Source organism: Oxyura jamaicensis, chromosome 2 (genome assembly GCF_011077185.1).
Source record: "Oxyura jamaicensis isolate SHBP4307 breed ruddy duck chromosome 2, BPBGC_Ojam_1.0, whole genome shotgun sequence".
NCBI classification, from domain to species: domain Eukaryota; kingdom Metazoa; phylum Chordata; class Aves; order Anseriformes; family Anatidae; genus Oxyura; species Oxyura jamaicensis.
In genome coordinates, this window is record NC_048894.1 from 55,475,020 (window position 1) to 55,495,966 (window position 20,947).

General features: G+C 35.6%; 1 protein-coding gene across 3 annotated transcripts in view; it reads right to left on the reverse strand.

Annotated features, from left to right (window-relative positions):
* The window catches only part of CNTNAP2 (contactin associated protein 2), a 1,137,498-nt gene that overhangs the window by 53,342 nt on the left and 1,063,209 nt on the right, over window positions 1-20,947 (reverse strand). For all 3 annotated transcript variants that reach the window (XM_035319470.1, XM_035319471.1, XM_035319472.1), the window contains one exon: window positions 10,883-10,976. In XM_035319470.1, coding sequence (XP_035175361.1) covers window positions 10,883-10,976 — 94 coding nt within the window. The remainder of the gene's footprint in view (window positions 1-10,882; window positions 10,977-20,947) is intronic.

A 20,947-nucleotide genomic window follows, 5' to 3' on the forward strand; every position in this document is an offset into this window, starting at 1 on the left:
TTATTTTATTTTATTTTATTTTATTTTATTTTATTTTATTTTATTTTTAATTATAGGGAAACCCTACATTACTTATTCTATTCCTGGACTTTTTAAAAGAACTATACGTATTACGGTAAAAACTTCATACAGTTTGGATTTTCCAACCAGGAAGAAGGATCAAGAGATGATTTTGTTGATCAGCAAGCTTTTTCATATAACCATGAGGCAGCTGAAAACCTCTGAAAAAAAAGCAAACACCTACGAGGACTGGTAAAATTCTGAACACTGAAGAAAGCAATAGATACGAAGAAGTAACTAAAATAGTGATAGTATATGGTATCTTACTATCAGACTGAATAAGATTAAAATATTCCATTATGGTGGGAGGTTGACTGTAATCTCACTCAACTGCTTCAATTGTTAGTGGAGCACAGCCTGACATTTTCGTAGCTGAAAATCGGTGACAGATTTGTAAATTCATGTAGTCATTGAGGAAGTCTTTTTGGAAAGTGGTGTACATTTATGGGAAAGGAAACATATAGAAATAAAGGAAACTCATATATTTCTTGTCTGTAAAAGAAATATATGTTTATTCCTGTTGCATTTAAATGAGGTGTTTATAAACTAGTCGCTCTATTTCAGATTAAATAGAATTTTATTACGGCATCTAAATCTGAGGATCAGTAACTGTCATGGTGAATGTTATGGCAATATTACTAATATGTCAGATTTAATATCAGAATAAGCAATCAGACTGCAACACGAGGAGCCATTAGTGTTACAGACTATGCTGTAGGAAACCTCTGAATCTAATTCAGGAAACTATTTAGAAACAATACTATCCCGAGAGATATTTTTGAAACCACTAAAATTATTGTAAAACATATTATGCAAGTAAGAGACCATATTTTAAGATAAAAAAGACCTGAGAGAACCATTTCAGAGCCTCCATCAAAATAACACACCTAACAGAGGGTTACCACTAAATCTTTTCAGGAACATCTTTCCCCTTACAGGTAAATTTAGATCATTCCTGGACCTTGGTGAAAAAATTTAACTGCTACAGTAAATACTGAAGGAAACAAGGAAACTGCCCACTGAAGACTTGTGTGGATCCATACAGTTTCCTTGCTTCCCAGTGAATGTCATACTATTATTTTGTGACCCAGGAGACAATCTAAATTATTTAATTAAGGCAATTTTTTTTATTTCCTTAGATATATAAAGGCCTACTTGTTAGACCAGACCTCCGTATTTTAGTGGCTGGTAAAAGCCTTCTTTCACCAACTGCCTTTCCCACTTTGGTGTCTTACTGCCATGTTTTGGCTTGAAATTGTGTCAGTCTGAAATTTGTCTGAAACACGTTTCACCATTTATTAAGCTGCAAATGAAAAACAGATGGTGCAAAAATCCAAATAAAGTGTGTATGTCTAGTTTGCTGCTGGTGACTGAGACACAGCAAACATAAATGATCAGTTTGGGGTGACTGCTCCCGGTGTATTCCTTCTAGGCACACCTCAATACCATGCAAATAAATGGGGACAATGAACCCATGTTGAGTAGTGTCAGGACTATAGTGCTATGGTAACTTTTAAGATAGGTCACTTATGCAGCTACAATGCATGTTATCTACAGCACAGAAACAGCTGAAGCCATTCAAAATGGAACAAACAATCTTTTGAATAAGTTCCTTCTCAGTGGCAACTAACGGTGTTTTAGCTGTTCCCGGAAATATGCAGATGGAGAGATCATTATTGTACCTATCAGAAAGGGTTTATGTAATGATAAGATATCAATCAGCTGGTGGTTCTGAGATTTAAATAATGAGAGCATTTCTTCTAAAAGAAATACAAAATAGCCTACAGTTGAATGTCTGTCTTAGTGTAAAAATGTGACATTACTTTCCATAATGTATTTCTCTTTCCTTTTCTTTTAAAACTCATTTATTTATTTATTTTCCTTATTGTTTGTGATAACAGGATTTGAACAAATTATTCACAAAGAATAACTTAGACCATGAATTGTTACATCAATATAAAGTACTGATAAAAATATTAACTTCTTGTCACATTTATTCATTACTTGTTTGAGAATATCTTCATTTTATTTTACTTTATTTTCATAAGCGGAACAGGGGGACTTTTTCTGGTACAGAAAACTGCAGTGCAATATAGGCTTTCTCTATGTGCTATATAATATTTACTTAATCCTATGGATTAAAACAAGTTATAGTGGTGCAAAGACTTTGTGCCCAGTCTTTGAACTGAGATAAATGTCATCCTATAGAGCTGTACAGCTTAAAGCCTATTTACATGGACAGGTTGACTCCTGTGAGACAATGAACACTGCCCAGGCCTGGAGCAGTTCTGCGTCCCAATGTGCAAAGATGCATTAGTGCATTAGTGCATCAGTGCCATGATTTACTACGGACAATTGCCCTGGTGTCCTATCAGGCTTTATCATTTCAGGCACAGCAACATACACCAGGAAATTTCTGTCTAGTTCATATTCTAGGAACTTTCACATTCCTTACTTTTCCCAGGTCCTCCAGAAATCTGAACAAACTTTTTCTAGGCTCTAGGAAACCTCTGGTACTTCTGTCACAAGAGATGATTGTAGATCAGGAGAGGATATGGGAGTGTGTTAATGAGAGTGAAAACTAGGTCAGCTGTTGAGGGAGATGGTCGACTTGATCTCTCTCTTCCCAAACAAGGGACACAAGCCACTTCTGTTGTCTGTCAGGCACTCTGAAAATACAGAAGACTTTGAAGCACACCAGTCTCTTGGAGACATTGTCATTCATCTGGCCAGAGATGAGAGTTTCAGTTTCAATGTTTTTGTCAGACCATGAATTGTTTTGTTCTGATTTTTACCCCACTGTCTTTCCTAAGTGAAACAAGCATCAGATAAAAATGGAAGCTGTTTTCAACTGTCAAACAATGAGTGAGTTTTGAATTAGACACGATTAGTTTACCTGTCCTTACAAGGAATGGTTTGTAGATTATCTGTCCCAACCAAGATAATCTGGCCAGAATGGATATTTATACAGCTGTTTCTTGTCAAAATATGGGTGAATGTTCGTACTATTTTTTTCAGTGTTTTGCATGTCAGTCCATGGGCAGAGGTTGGCCATGTTAGATAAAATGATGTAAAATCTAAAGTCTTGTGACTTGGCATGGTAACATTTATTTATTTATTTATCTATTTATTTATTTTGGTCTGTTCTCTCTTCCTATTAATTTAGGAGACATTTATTCTCGTTTTTATTTTTTTACTCTGTTTATATTTGGAAGAAAATTATAACATTCTCAGTTTCTACTTCAGGTATGCATTTGGCTTTCTATTTGCAGACTCTATAACACTTTTTTTATGATATACAATCCAAGGTGCTCTCAGCACTCTGATTTCACTGTCTATGCCATTATAATTTTATAGGGCAGCAGCAGATTTCATGGGTGTCCTTGGTGATCTTAACATGTTCTGTTCCCCTCTTGACCCTTTGAAGCAGCTATATTTGAAACAAAATAGTACTAGATATAACACAGTACAGGTGAAATGGTTCTTCTCTTCCTTTGGTAGGGAAAACTTGTGTAACTAAGACATGCCACCTTAACAAAATACAGAAGTTGTGAAAAGGTCACTCTAATTACTGAGGTTTAACTTTTGCTCTTACTCTATTACTTTTAAATGTTGTTATCACATGTTTTTAATGTCAGATAAGACTTGTGCAGATAGTCTATTCAAAAAGGCATAAACTAAATTAAAGCCTTTACAGTCTCTCTCTCTGTCTCTCTCTTTATTTATTTTTTATTTATTTTTATTTTTTATTTTTTTTTTCCAGAACCAGTAGATGTATACATTGGAAGGAATGGAAGAAAAATGGGATTATTCTCTCAGCAAGATTTTGCAGAATGACTTACACAAAACAATTTTCAGACATCTTAAAGCTTAAAGGAAAAAAAAAAAAAAAAAAGAACAATTTAAGAACAACAAGACTCTGGCAACCTGCTACAGGCTTGTATGAATGCTAGAAGAACATGAAATGAAAAAGGTAGATGACCCTCTGGAGCTGTTGACGCCCACAGAAGACCTGAAGACCACTAATCAGTGAGGTCTTGTTGCAGAGAATAATGCAATAATGAAGTGAAAGAAGAGCCACCAGCTACAAAGGATGGGACAGAGGCTGAGAGATAAAATATGACCTGAAGTGTGAAAAGTTAGTGGAAGGAGACAGTTCCAGGTAATGCACTAAGCTTTACTTGGTTTTGGAAGAGCAGACCTTGCTATACTCATGACTACTGCAATTGCCATAGCATCCAGCTTCCTCCAGCTTGTATGCCTCCCTTGAGCTGTCAGCTGGCCAGTTAAGCAGCAACTGAACACTACAATATTCTGAAAAATGAAAAGATGGTGCAGCACAAATGATGTGAAGAAAACTGTACCAATGAATAAGTCTTGGATTCACTTCTTCAGTCTAGTTCTCAAACAAAAGATAAAGTCTGCTTGGGCTACCCTGATTTCTGCCACAGAAGTTACTGAGGTAGATGCGCTCTCCTCTCATGGGCTTGTGGATGGGTAATTTTACTTTCTGAATATGTCTTGTAGATCTGATTTATTGGAGAAACCAGATAGGTTAAAAGCTCAGAGGTTTAAAAGAATATATATATATATATATATATTAGTTCTTGTTTTAACTAGAAGAGCTGTGGACCATTTCTGCCATTATCAGAAACACTTCAAAGAGTAAGATATAAACAGACTGACTGATAGATCTGAGGTCAGAGCGATAGGCAATATTAAACCCTGGAAGAGTTTTAACCAGGCTAATGCTACTATACAACGGTATTGTGGAAGCACTTTTGGAAGAGAAGGAAAAGTGTCCAGATATTGTTTCTTTGTATGATAATTCATGTGTGACTCATGCAGAGGAAAGCACATTTTAATATTCAAATGCTACTGTAGCAGGAGGGCTTCTACTATGACAATATTCATATTCATTTTCCCTGAGATTACAGTGCTGAAAGTTAATGCTGATGCTGAGAAATGAAGTTGCAGACAGAGTTACTTTGAAATAAGTTACTGCATGCTAGCTATTTTCTGCTCATTATCTGTGAAAGTAGGCTAAGCTACCCTGCACTTGGATTAACTGTCAACGTTTCAAAATAAAGAAGAGCCACAGAGCAAACAAGCAGTGGAATCCTCACTGCAACACCACTGGTACATAAAATAAGGTGCTAACCTCATTATGATCATGAGGTAGTAACACATACGTATCAAAGGTGTGTAGTAGAAGAACACTTTTAGATCATTAGTAATCTATTTATGACTCTGAGTTAACTGCTAGGATTTGAATTTAGGAGCTGAGAAAAATACCTTGCAGTATCAGAAACATAATTGGTATTTGGGTAAGTGATATCCTTGATTAAAATTACCTTCATATCAGATTATGGAAGTGCAAAGCAGCACACTCAAACTTAGTGCCAATGATGACAATGTCCTTTTTTTTTTTTTTTTTTTTTTTTTTTTTTTTTTTTTTCAAGGCTATCAAAACACTCATCAATAATGGTAAATGTCATCAAAGACATTCATAGGTTTAGACAGTGCAACTTGCTTTGGTATGACACAAGCCCATTAAGTGATAAACTTCTGCAATAGTGTGGAAACATGGACATTAAAGTTGTTTTTGAGTGTATGATGTTTTTGGTAGGATGAATTACATTATAAGTCATTTCTGTTACTTCAGCATTGAAGCGTCAACATATCGTGCTTGTTTGATGGGAACGAAAGTATCTTATTTAGTAGTAACGAATATTTACCTCTTGCAAAAATTGCCATTGTATCTGCTGGTAGTTCAAAAGATTTTTTTTTTTTTTTTTTTTTTTTTTGTCCTATTATTCAATATCTGTGTGGAGAGATGCCGTGTGTTCTTTCCATATCTATTAAGTGCTATTGTTGATTTCCAGGATTTCACTTTAGTTTTAGAGTGATGGCAGCTGCTTTTGTAAGAAGAAATGCAGACCTTAAAGTTTTTTCCCTTTTTACTACTCTTGCTGGAAGGACCTGAAGGGCACTAAGATGAGGCAGAGACATAAATGGAGTCTACAGATGTTAACTAGCTGCAGGGACAGCTATTGGTTCTGCAATGATAATCTAAATGTGCTAAGAGATGACTTGTACTATGTTGATTGTTTCCAAGGGAATATTTAAGTGTTTTTGAAATGATATCATTTGATTTGGAGTGGTTGGTGGAGATGGAAAACAGACAAGAAACAAATTACCTTTTCTTCTGCCACTTTCTCAACAACTCTTGTATGATCTCAGTGTTTTCTGCTCAATCAAATATGCTATTAAGAAACCCTCAAACTATTTCTGTTCAGCAAATTATGATTTTACAAAATCATGTTTAATTGTGTAGCTACTTCTTCCCAAATACATATTAAAACCCATATAAGTACTCCACTTTTATTCAAATAATGCAGTACAGACTATGATGTCAGTTCTCTATATAGAAAGTTAACATACCAGTAATTGCTGTAGGCCTCTGAAAAGTATGTGAAGACAAACTTGAGCATTGTATCCAAAGCTATAGTACTTAGAGGGAAAATTGAACCTCTGCTCTCTTCTGCCTCAGTAATGAGTCTCAAGTTGCAATGCAGATGAAAATTTAGATTCCAATCTGAACTGTAACATATAACACTTAATGTTATATTGTTAATATTTTATTTTTTCTCTTCATTACTGGTCATCCTGATAGCCAGCTTCACCCTCTTACTTTGTCTGTGTCAGCCTTCAAATCCTTAGAATCTTTAAATAACAGATGAAATACATTCCTTGTAACATTAACAATTCTCTTTTATCTTATTTACAAAATCCTGCATTTCTCTAGTGCTTTTATTATGAGGCATTCACATAAAACAAGATCATTTATTATTTGCCTCCTCAAGCTTTATTTCATATCTCAAATCAAAAATCCATTTTGCCTCTGTAAGAATTACCTTTACCTCCAGTTTCCCAGAAAACTGAAAGTATTTTCTGTCAGTGTTTTGAAAGCCAGTGAACAATTGCATTTTCTGGAAAATATTTCAGGAAAGCAGAAAACACCTCAACTTATAGAAGAAATTGCCCCTGATTACAACTGCAATACAATCATTTATTTTTGTTTCTAACCTGACCCTCCTGATTTACAGAAAATATTATCAACTGTTATGAGGCACAGAGACATTTCATCATGATTTTTTAAACCAGCCATTTTGTTGTAACACCTAGAGCAGAGAGTGGTGTTGCATTGTGGTAGGTGTTGTACAAGTGATCATTCTGATTGGTACTGGATGAACTATCACAGCAAGCACAGCTGTGGCAGAAGCTGCTGCTCCTATGCAAATAACTCTAATAAAAATGGAAATAAGACAGGCAGAAGATCAGTTCCTTGGTATGATTGTTCCAAAGTGCTCTTCAAAAACCCATCTGTTTTTAAAAATAGGACCCTGCCTTAATTTTTAGTGACAAATAAGAATTGAATAGTATGGAAATAACAGAAATTGAATGCAACTGATGCCAGCACAGCAGTGAAATTATGACACTATTCCCATATTGCACATTTAGAGAATGTAATTGCAGGTGGGTACAAATTGTAACTTAATATATGTACCCAGATTTTCCATTGGTGCTAATCCCTCTGGGCCACTGAAATATGTCTAGCCAGTATGATGTGAAAATTAGAAGCTTTAAAAATACTGCATTCTGCATCTACTTTGCCTTTCAAACTACTGAACTGGTGTAAGTGTTAACAGTGCTCTTCCCTCATTCAACATTACTCTGAAAATTGCACAGTAAAGCTGATCAACAGCGATGTTTAGAGGCACAACAGTTTTACATCAGGAAATCAATGTTTCTGGAGATAAATTTATTTTTTCTTTGTCAAAAAGACTCGGATTTTTTTTTTGTTGTTGTTCTTTGTTTGTTTGTTTCTTTTTCAGTACTGATTTGCTCTTTTACTTAGTAAAATACCCTATTCAGCAAAAGATAGTGACATAAGCAGAGGAGAGGAAAAAAATGAATAACCATCCTTCATATTCCCAACCATTCTAATACAATCTGATGCACTTAAAAACTGGAGTAATGAATCCCAGGGACAAGAGGATATGAAATATACAGTAAAGATGTAATAATGTTTGTAAAAATGGATGACAACATCTTCCGAAAGAGGGATGCTGTTGTAAGAGACTTAAAATCATAAAGTAGCATGGGAAAACAGAAATATAACCTGCTTATTCCTTTAGGATATTGCAATACCTTGACCTCTTCTTAACCTTTAGTTAGCAGAGGAGCTGAAGGTGGGCCTCAGTGTTTCCTGATGATAATCTTCAACTGTACCATACATATTTTTAGGACAGATATTTTCAGGACTATGGTTACTCTTTCAAATTCTAGATTTGGAAATTGTTTTCAATCACTCTTTTCAATTTACTCTATTTATAAAGAGTGAGAGGAATGTGAAGTATAAGTTCCAAGATATTTGAAACTTCCCTTGTGACATAACAAAAATCAAATTATATTCACTGGTCTCTGCTATTGTTTTCCTTTACATTTCTTTATTCTGAAAAAGTAAATCCTGTGATAAGGCTCTTGATATTAACAGTCAGAGGATGTTTAAAACTATTTGCAAACACATACATGACTTTTTGCAAATGAGGCAAATAATGTGAGGTGTTTTGGGTCTGGATCTGTAGGAACAGAATTGAGTCAATAACTCATTTTATTTGGTCCTATGATCAGGCCTTTCAGTCACGGTACTTAAGTATCCTTGACATGAAGGTCTGTGTGTTGAAGCATCTGATCTGTCCAGTACTTGCAGCCCCTTTATTCTCCAAGAATGCCTAAAGACAATTTCAGAATCAGAGTACTTAAACACAACACAGAAAGCAGCGATTGGGCAAGGAGTAGGTTGGAGGCAACTCGATGCCTCCGACTGTTTAGCCAATCTACAGCCAGAACGTCTGAAGAGAGTGTAGCACACACAGGATTTCTTTTTCTCTTTCATTATGTGCTTGTTCCTTTTTTTTTTTTTTTTTTTTTTTTTTTTCCACAGTGCACAGTGAATTGTTTTCTTCTGCATTTTAGGAGCTGTCCTTTTCTTTCCCTTCATTCTTTTATGCATCTTTTCACTGCAGTATTCTCTGTTGTGTGCCTATCTCCATATTCTCTCTCGTATTGCGCTCAGATTCCTCCAAAATATCAACTCATTATAGTAATAGGGAAATTACCAGTTTACATGAATTCAAACAACCATTCAAAAACTTAAGCTTATTTAGAAGACTGGACTGAAGAGGCAGTACTGCCAGAATGTAGCAGTTTCTCAGATGCATGAATGTTTACAAAGAGCGGCCATCTCAAAGGAAACGGAACCTCTCTGGCAATGAATCCATTACTTGAGACAGTCACTGCAACACCCTTAAGCAAATTAATAGCTTTTGAACTTTATATTTTTGCTAACAATTACCTATGAAGAGCAAGTCAGGCCCCATTCTTTAACTGCAGAGTGATTCCAATTGCTGAATGCTCGTCTCCTTGCTTTGAGTTAATGAATCTTCATTCATTAAGAGTAGCCTGGAGAGTAGCCTGGCTTAGTAGGGAAGTCAGCTCTACTCTGACTGCCTGAATTTAGTGCGGTGAGAGGAGAATGAATGCGATTTCCAGTGATTTTCCAACAAAATCATGTCACAGAATCTTTTCTTTCATATATAACTGAATTTGAGAACACCAGAAAATAGTTCATGGCTCTCTCATTAACCAACCATTTTAAAGGCCTTTGATTTCCTATTTCACAGATGTTCAACACATTAAATTTTAAAAACAAAGCAAATGGAAAAGTGTATCTTTGAAAAGTCACATTAGCTATAAGGTCAATTGCTTTTCCACTTTAAAAATCAGTGCATGGGGTTTGCAGATTTCTGCCTTATACCACTTAACAAAGGAAAGCTTGCAATTTTCTGAATTAAGCACTTCACTTAGTTCAGACAACTACATTCATGTACAAAGCACTTAGAAGAAATAATATCAATATCCCTCTGTCTCTGAAAAGAGGAAAGAGTGCACCTTAAAAGCTACGAATATCAGGGGAATAGTTGATTCTTGAAATGAATAACCCTGAAAATTCATTTGAAAGGGCAGTAGTGGAGAAATTGAGCAATGGAAACTAGGACGGCCTAAAAGCAAGGCCAAGGCAGTTAAAGATACATCTGCATTGCTTTTTGAGTTCATATGGGGAGCTGACCAGGTAGCTGCTGTACAAGAAATAACAGCAAGGCCCATAAAAGGGATTACAGAGAGTGAATGTTTTTGTAGGTGTTGCAGACATCTGAATGATCTAACTCGTGAGCCTCACTGTGAGAAGTGGTAGTTTTATCAGACTGATGAGGTATAGTTATGCCACAAAAGGGTACATTGGTATAGGAAGGCTTACTGCACTGGTAATGGCATTATATGAAACATATGACAACTTCACAGTGAATGATACTGTTCAAAACAACTTCAGCATCCTTTTGCAAAAGCAGTGGTCTCAGTGATTTCTCATATTCTCTGCACTGGACACCTAAAGGGTGTCTAGGGTCCAGAGCAACTGCACAAATATGCTATTACAAATGTCCTTCTACCTTGTATCTGGATTTATCCCTGCATTGGCCAGATGATCCTAATTTGTGTGCACATCAGTCTATGTGACAAAGTGAACAGTCCTATCTATTAGGTATAACTCCAGTAGCACCATCTTCATGTCTAGAATGACATGTTCAGTGAATGCCCTGCTACAAATGCTATGCAGAGCATTGTCCCATGCACTTATAGTTTTCAGTATTCTCTGAAAATACCTAATAAAATAACCAAGTATAAAATGAAATCTCACCTATAACTTTTCCTAGGAAGAGTGCCTTTGGGGAATTGAACAGTATGTCAGATGCTGTTGGCAAGCTGTAACTTGTTGGAGGATAGTGATCAAGCTGCGGAAAGAGAAAAGGAATAATGAGTATTTTGAACTGATCCACCTGCTTACTGTGTTACCAAATCAGGCTTACTTTATGGAGTTTATGTCAACACAACTCTACCTGATATGCTCTGCTTTCATTTTGATAAAGGGGAAATAGCAGTTTATACCTCTGCTTCTACATCTGCCATCTCTGAAGTGCACAAAGCTAGGAAAATACCATATTGGACATTTATGTTTTCTGGTTGTTGCAGAATTTTTTCACCTTTTGCTTGTGTACTTCCACATAATTACTTAAAACAACATTTACAACATCAACAACAACATAATCAACAACAAAACAGGTTATTATTTTAATGTAAGATTTCAATTTGGGACCTATATTACTTCTAAAGTTAGATTTACATGCTTTGCCACAGGATAATAGCTGGAATTTGAGACTAATGCAGGTGTTCTCTGTTCTCCTTATCTCAGAAAATTCACAAATTAATGACATACATTTTTGCCTTTCATGTTTCTTATTTTCTCATTGAAAATATTATTCAACTTAATTGTGATGATGCCCATGGAAACCTAAGAATACATTCTAGAGTAATCAATGTTGCTAAATAGCTTATAGGAAACTGGCACAGCAATCACTTTAAATTAGCATATTTTTTCCTGTTTTTGGAGCTTTTTAACAGAAAAATGTGAAGAGAGAGGAAAAACAAAACAAAACAAAACAAAACAAAACAAAAAAAATGGCCTACGTTAGTAATAGCACTGTTAGGATAGTTCAGTGCAGACCAATGGAGTTATGATGCTCACAATTTAAAAGGGTGAAAGGGGTGAGTTTTTATCTTCGTTATTTATTTTTTGTCTTTAAGTATTTATTATACAAGCTTAAAGCAGAACAACATTTTTTTTTTTTTTTTTTTGGCTTTACCTTGTCATGAAACATTCTTATATCAGAAGATAAATATAAATGACTCGGAGCTCTCATGATGTTTTATAGTACAGTTATTAAACTGTATAGAATAATATGGACTTTATGGACTTTGGAGGGTTGTATCAGGAAAAGATGGGTGAAAAGACTGATGCACAAAGCCTGATCCTCCAGCCTCTCATATGCCAAGATTTTAACCTCATGTAATTTCTTTGACTGCAGTGGTACTAAATTCTGATACATTCTGATGCACAGGATTCATCTTCTAGGCTCATCCAAGTGTGTGACAAAACAATCTGCACACTACCATGTACTCTGGTACTTGTCAAAATTGGCAACATTAAGTTTTTTCTTTTTCAAAATCAATCAGGGAATGTTTAATTTTTTTTATTGTGATATGGAAACTGAGAGATGGGATTGATCTGACTAGGTACTAGTAAATCATAATAACTGTTATCAATCTGTCAATTCATCTGCCAGTGCATTGTGGGTATCCTAGAGCTCTAGAGCTATAGCCATGGTCTAGGTGTCTATTATTAAACTATAGGAACAAGTAATAAAGCAGTCAACCCTGCCCAAGAATGCTAATTGTGCCTGCCAGATATACCTGAAAATGAAAAGTCAATTTAAATGATGAAACACTGTGAACATTTGCATGCACAAATACAGTGTTTAGAATGTGGAAATGCTGACCTATAAAGGAAATCCAGCATCTTAAGCATATAAAACTATAGTTTATTTGCAATACAGGTCACTGCAAGGATAGCAGGCTGCCTTTTGTCCATACAGTACAACAACAACTTTGAGGTCTAGGTTTCTATTTTTAAGGTCGTATATAATTTGGGTCCAGAATATCTAATCTATCACTCCGTGACCCAAAATTTATGTTTTGTAGCTCAGATAATCAAACAGACTATATTTGCTAAGAAGCTCTTCTGAGGCCATGGTGGAGAATCCACCAGGAACCATGAAGCATTGCAACCTGCACTCAGTTCTGCCAGACACAATTCTCCCACTTTGCCTTTCCCAGCAAAAAAGCATGATGTAATTCACATTTAAAATACGTAGAAAGATACCATTATGCTAAGACTATGGTCCCAAAATAGTGACATGGTATTTCACCAAATCCTCCAAAAGGGGATGTGGTCATTGGTTCCATGTCTCTGAAAACAGGGATGGTGTCACTGTTGTAGCAGGGCAGCAAAGGGCAGGAAACTAGTGCTTTCCTGCCTTCTCTCCCTTCTCTTTTGCCAGTTCCTGGGAAATCCATACCTGCATAAGTACAGCACTCAGGCAGAAGACCCATTAGCATGCTTGAACACTGAAGTCCTCCAGTGGGATTTCAGTGGCAAAGCTCAAAGTGATAGGCTGTGGCAGAGCACTGCTGGCAGTAAAAACATGCAGCATTCTGGTGCAGCCAAACTGGAGTCAAAGATCCAGGCACCCCTATTTCCCTGACACTGGAGTAGCTTAGAGGTGGTCCTGACCATATAAATAAATAAATAAAAAATTGTGGTGACTTTGTTTCCTCTTGAGATTTGAGACGCCAGCGTGGCAGAGTATACAGTTATGGTGCAGAAGCAAGGACCCTACTGGAAGTGGGAGCAAGGGAAAGCAACAAGAAGACTCCAGTGCTATGTTGCATTTCAGGCTGTAATAGATACTGTTTACTGCTTAGGGATCTTAACTGCCCTGTTGTACTGAATCAATAACTGAACCTAGTGTTATGGATATATATTTCAGATCTCACAGAAGTCAAAGAAAGATTTCAGAATGAGTTCAGTTAAAAATCATTTTAACAACTCTATTTGAAGTTTTGGGTTGTTTTGATAACACAATAAAATAAATCTTTATTTTGAAGGTGTTGAAACTGATTTCCTGGTCTTATCATCAGTAAGAGGGCAAGCATTTGTGATTAACAACAAAAACACCTCCTGCTCCACTGCCAGGTCTGGCATCCCTCGTGGGGGAAGCCTTCATTACTTTCCACATCCAACTTTGTGAGATATGCCCTTCTCTAATTCAGGGCTCTAAAATGAAATGGTGCACCACAAGACAACAGTGAGTGACTGGTGAGATTTATATTCATTTGTTTTGATTGCTTGTCTTTGTTCTAAAAAAGCATTATTTAATAATTATAATAATAATAAAATGTTATTTTTATTTATTTATTTAGTTTAGTTTAGTTTAGTTTAGTTTAGTTTATTTTTTTAGAAGAACTTAACCTAGGACTTTTTGAGGTCAGTGAGTTAAAGGACTTTTTTCCAAAGTTGTATGTTACTGCCATCCAGTGGGTGCTCAAGTGTAAGCAGCTGGAACTAAGCCACCTGGAAGCTGTGTTTGAAATATTTGACTATCAGTCTAGTATAAGACACATAATAAAAAAGGAATTACTGGTGTCAAATGGTATTTGAAAAAATATATTACATTATTTAATGGAAATTAAATAGAACCTCTGCACACAGAGGTTGATGTGATGATTTGTATTAAATTACAGTTTTAAAATTACATTTAAGATTTTTCATTACAGCTACTTTTCTTTAAAAACTCATTAATTTCATTTGAGCTTAATATAAACATTCAATGTGTCTTTGAGCACCACACAGATGAAAGCAGATGGCAATTTCTGAGGAACCTGCAGCTTCAGTTCTCAAGTCATGCCATACCAACCAGACTGTCTTTATCTGAAGTTGCTGGGATTTAAGCAGAAGTTCAATAAAATGCTATTTCTTTTAAATTACTGTTCACTTAGATAATGCTACTAACCTTGGCAGTAGTGCTGAGATTAACAGACATATCAATCTAAGGGCAAATATAACACTTACCTCATCTTAGTATTCTCAGAAAAAAATAATAAATAAAAATATATATGGTATATATACACACACATTATATTCAGTATGGGTATATCTATATCTTTATCACTGATTCACTGTCAATCCAGTGTGTTTGTGTAAACTGTTATTAAGCTAAGGTTTTTCTTTATGCTGAAGACATTTTATAAAAAAAACATTTTTCAAAATATTATGTAATAATAATGCTGTAAGGCTTAATTTTCACCAGCTAAAGTCAATAGAGCTTTGCAATTGACTTCAGTAATAGCAAGATAAAGACAGGGATGTGTTCTCATCATTACCAATGTAATATTTCTCTTCTGCATTACTACAATGATATATAACTTATATTAAAAAGCTTGTCTACTCTTGGACAAGGGCTCTTTGTGTTTAGACAGAGCTCCTCCTGAGCACGACAGTAATTTAGGAGAAAGCAGGAAGGTACTTTTAATATTTTAGCTTTTTAATACAACAGAAAAGGAGCAAATTTTTGTGGCAACCCTGCAATTCCTTACGATCATCAAAGTCACTATTACTGTTATTCAGGTCCTTCCTTAGTGTGGCACCAGTACTTCACTGATCGCTTTCTGTCCTTGACTGAGGTTATTATGGATCAGATCAGAGCCAGAGCTGGGACAAGCCAGAGGCTGTAAATAAATTGTAGACCCGGATAAAAAAGTAGGACCATAAAACCAGCATTTTTTACTGGCTTACACTGTCACAGACCTGCAGCCTCAATACTCATCTGGAGATATATGCCTCACTGGCACAGTGCAATGTAAACTTAAGGATTGCACTGCATTTTGCTCTCTTCAGATGAATTTCCTGTAGAGGTACAGTTTATACTCTTTTAGAAATTACTGCAGATCTGTTTTGTTGATTTCAGACACTTGATTAGCCTTTTGTTTTTTAAAAATAAAAGTCAACTGCACTCTTTTATTATAAAGTCTTCGTCCCACCCCCCCCCTTCTTCCCCCCCCCCCCCCCCCCCCCCCGGAATTTATATTCTAATTTAACATGATGAAACAGGGGATACAGATGCAGGAAAAGCATAAGTACATGCCATGGTTTTGTCTCGGGTAGAGTTAATCTTCTTTGTAGAGGCTTGTATGATGCTGTGTTTTGGATTTGTGATGAAAATAGTGGTGATAACACAATAATGATTTCAATTGTTGCAGAGCAGTGTTTGCATAGAGCCAAGGACTTCTGTACTTCTCATGGTGCCCTGCCAGCAAGGAAGCTGAGGGTGAACAAGAAGCTGGGAGGGGACACAGCCAAGACTCACCCAGGCTGACCAAAGAGATATTCCATATCATATGATGTTGTGCTCAGCAATAAAAGCTGGGGTAAAGAAAAAGGAAGGGGGGTCATTTGTAGTAATGGCATTTGCCTTCCCAGGAAACCATTACAAGTGATAAGCTCTGCTTTCCTAGGTGTGGCTGAACTGTTGATGGGAAGTAGCAAACAAATTCCTTGTTTTATTTCACTTGTGTGTGCAGCTTCTTCTTTACCTAGTAAAATGTGTTTATCTCAAGCCATGAAATTCTCTCCAGCATACCACCTGTGGAGAGTGAGCAAAAGGCTGTGTGGTACTTACCTGCCTGCAGGTAAAACATTACATTGCAGAAAAATAATAATAAAAAAAAATCTGCTTAAAAACTTGAATACCTTATGTGCAACGGAGTCCTACAATTTTCTGGAGCCATTGTTGCTCTCATAAATTGTATATCAGGTGTAATTTGCATCAGCGTAAAAATCAAAAACATAACAAAAGAAAAACAACAAGAAAACCCAACAAACATTTGGATAACATTTATATAGAAATTTAGATGCATGACTTAAAATGCAGAGAAGGCATTGATAAGGAAAGGAATACATTTAGTCTGTCTGCCTTCAAAGGAAGAGAAACAATTCTCTGATGTTTCAAAGGAATGCATTCTCTGATGCTTCTTTCAGATATCTATGAACTTTTTATTGGTCTTTTTAATAGGTGAATTATATCAAATGTTAGCAGAGGCAATAGCAGGTCATATAATACCAAGTTATAAAAATTAAAGAGATGTACCTCATGTACCTAAAGATGACTTTCACAGGACATTAATTTGTCCAAAGTGTGCTGCCATATAATGGAAAGCACCTAGTTCATGTTGAATTTTGACTTTTCTAGGCTTAATGTTAGATCCTGAAAATATTTTGCGATTCTTTTGTTCTTTATTTCTTTAATTAGAATAAAAATTGATGCCAAAACAGCAATCATACAGGCCAAGGAAAGCATGCACACATTCACCATTGGAAATAAATTATAGAGGAAGAATCTAGTCTCAACACAAGCCAAATTTTGGCAACGTATTATGAGGCAGAAAAGCATTTTGATATTCTCTGCAGGCCTTTGCCTTGGTTTGATACACCGACTGGGGACCTATCAGACTGTACCATACTCCATTGTGCCCTGAATGCACTAGCTTTATATCCAAGGTAAAAGGGGGTGTAGGGTGAGGAAGACATTTAACTTCTTTGTTATCATGATATATGACCTGGACACAGTCAAATCTGGGACAAGATGACTGAAAAATTCCTCTGAATCCATCATTACAGAGTCTGAAAACACGTATGAAAAAGGATGGATATGTAAAAGACCTACTCTCATATGAGTCTTACTGAGTGGTTTTACAGAACAGAAGAATATTCTTCCAGAAGTCCTCAAGATTTTACACTATCTCAGCTGATGCACGGAGAGGGAAAAACTTTTGTAAAGATACTTGGGAATCTTCCCTTGCCCTACACTTGGGTTTTACAACTGTGAAACCACAGGATGAGATGCTACCCTCAGATGCAGCTGGATGGATTGTGTTTGTCCCCAGTAAGAGAAAAATCTGACTCCAGTGTTCTGACAGGATAAAGATATTTCACTCTCTCATTCACTACTCGGTGATATGGACTTTTATTTATGAAAACATATTGTCTGACTTTCAGCTAGCTGGGGTTTGTCAGGGTTGTGCTGACTTGTTTTGGCAGATGCCACTTACCAAATCCATTGTGCATGAAAGGGAAGTAGAAATGGCTCATTTATAATTTTCCTGCCTACCTATGTTGCTGTCTTTAACTGAAAGATTGCAAGTGACACAGTAAAATAAAAAGATGGGTAAATTCAATGAAGGATAAAATCAACTAAAATACTAGTAGCTCATGGACATCCCATGCACACAAAAGAACATGTAGGTAAATTATTAAGCAGCGAATTATTCATTCACTTCTGAATATGATGCATATCATTATACTGTTTCTTGCTGTTATTTACAGAACCTTTTGACAACTGAGCGTCCAATTTTCTGCAACATTCATAACAATGTTACACTTGGAGAGAATTTGGAGTATGTAAATATCAGGGTCTGTATTTATTTATATTTTGGAAAAGTGAGTAGGGTTACAGGAATGATCTATCAATATAAGCTCTGTTATATTTTCAAAATTTCTCATATCAGTAGTTTCTTATTCTATGTGGTCATTTATTTGTGAAAAAGCTATGTATTTTTTACTCTGAACAACAACAAAATCTTGTTGCTTCTGATTGGGAACTAGCTAGGGATAAATTGAGAGTTAATGCATTAAACATGTAGAAGTAATGTATAGGTCTGCTCTAGAAAGTGGTCTGAGTTTGCCTTTTTTGCTCACATTTTGAATAATACATTGCCACTGCAGAATGACAATGCATATTGGAAATAAAGTATCTCCAGTGATTTTCACAGAATCATAGAATATCCCGAGTTTGAAGGGACTCACAAGGATCATTGCGTCCAACTCCTGGCACCACACAAGTCTACCCAAAAATTCAGACCATATGACTAAGAGAACAGTTCAAATGCTTCTTAAACTCTGACAGGCTTGGTGTCGTGACTGGGGAACCTGTGCCAGTGCACAATAACCCTCTTGGTGAAGAACCTTTTTCTGATATCCAGCCTGAACCTCCCTTGTTGCAGCTTGACTCCATTCCCTTGGGTCTTATCATTGGTCACTAAATGTATTTATTTTTAAAATATTAAAATAAAGATTAATAAATATATAAATATTATAAATAATTAATTTCAGCTGTAAGGTCTCTACTATTATTAGAACAAATTATTTTTTTCCCTTTAAACTAAAAAACTGGAAATTAATTAAATATAATAGATATACCTGATTATTAGGAAAAAAAGATTACAGTTACAATGATATTAGCTATGGTTTACATGTTTACCTGTGGTTAAAATCCTGGGTATTTAAAACATTTTATTCAGTTCAGCTGCTATGGAATTTGTGGATACTCTCTAGATAGTTTCTTTCAAATCATGAACTGTATGGCCCCATCCCCCATAAGCCAGTGAAATGCTAGTTAAACCAGTCATTAAACAACTCTGCATTCAGACAATTTTTAGCACTGCCCAAGGGATGTCATAAGGACATGTTTGCCTAGAAACTGTAGGAAATAGAGAAAGATGTTTTGATAACATAACTACCATTACCATATCTAGTCCTAGGGGAAAGTTTTCAAAATGTTATGAAAAGGGAAAGTTTTCGGAGAAGAGTTATAAAATTGCTTTATGGCTCAAAAAATATGGACTTCAGATGGTAAACTAAAATAGTTTAATTTATTTAACTTCTTATAGACAAGATGAAAAGATGTTCCAATTAACATTGCTAGGAAAGTGTGAAGGGGAACAATATGTGACACTGAACAACTCTTTCATCTATCAGGCTTAGATATAGAGGTCCCAAAGTTAAATGCTGAAGTCTGCAGAATTCAAACTGTAAATTAGGTGCAAATACTTTACAGAAATTATATTTAACCATTGGCATACATAGCCAAAGGATATGGAAAATTTTCTATCATTTGAAGTCTTTACAGCTAGATAAAAGTCTTTCTAGAAAATGTGTTACATTGCTATCATCACTTTTTGGGTTAGCTGCAGAAAATCATCTAGTGAAATTATATGGTTCCTGTTAAGCAAGATATCAAACAGAGTGACGATATTCTGATCAGGCTTCAAAATACATGAAACAAGATTCATAGGTATGATTCTATGATAACAATAGTGATAGTAGGTGAAATTATAACCTCACTGAAGTCTGTGAGAAATTTCCCATTCCTAGTACTGAGATCAAAGCTTAATCTATACTTACAAAAATCTTTGATATATCCATTGCATTTAAGCCTGAGACTTGCAGATTGCTTTGTTGCATTATATCCATTTATTTAATTGCAATTATGTATATAATTTTATTTTGTACTTCAGATTAGTTTTTAAATAACTTCATATAACTCATTTTTGAAGCATCTAGGAGTTCACAAATATTATCTCTATTTCTGTAGTGCAGAGCACAGAGTTCAAAATGGAAATAAGAGCATAGACTTGCAAAAATACTGTTTCTTGTGGGTTTCAGCTGGGTTGGGGCAAATCTTTCAGTGATTATTTTTTTTTTCACAGAAGATGGGTATTTCTACTGCTTACCTCTGGTGAAGGTGGAAAACATAGATCTATACATTTTCAATACTATTCTGAATCTTATTAATAGCTGAGTTCAGAATACATTTTCAGGACTATTCTAAATCTTATGAAGAGCTGAATTCAGGCCAAGATTTCCATAAAGCTTCAAAATCATGTTCACTCTGAATGGTCAACAACTGGTATTACGAATATATAGTATTGTATACACAAGAGTATTGTTATGTATACCCTCTCTACTGCGGTTCTAGCCTGAAAGAGGGAAGTGTCAGATATCCTTGGATATGGTCTTCTGAGCTTATGTGTTCAGGCTGCTGCTAACTGTCCCGAAAGTATACAGCTGGGCTTGGGAAAGTGAGGTCCTCTGGAAATTGCTCAGGTCTAATCATTTGTGGGAACAAAGAAGACACTAGAAGCTGTGACTCCTAACTCATTTCTAGAAATAGCTTTAAAGAAGGTATGAAGAACTGGAGGTCTGTTGAGCATGTATAAGAATATCTTAGTATAGAAGCTGAGATGCCCAGTCTAATCATGTTCAGCATCTACTTTATTGCAATAAAAATTAAAGCACATCATATGTTTTTTATTTGTTTGCTTGTTTCGTAAAATGCCAATATGGTGTTTGTGTAACAGAACAGCATTAAAAACAATAAATTTCCCTAGAATCTAAATGTGTCTAATCCAGACTGGTGTGAGTCTTGCACTAGGGAAGTAACTGTCACAGTCCTTTAAGGTATAATTTGAAGTC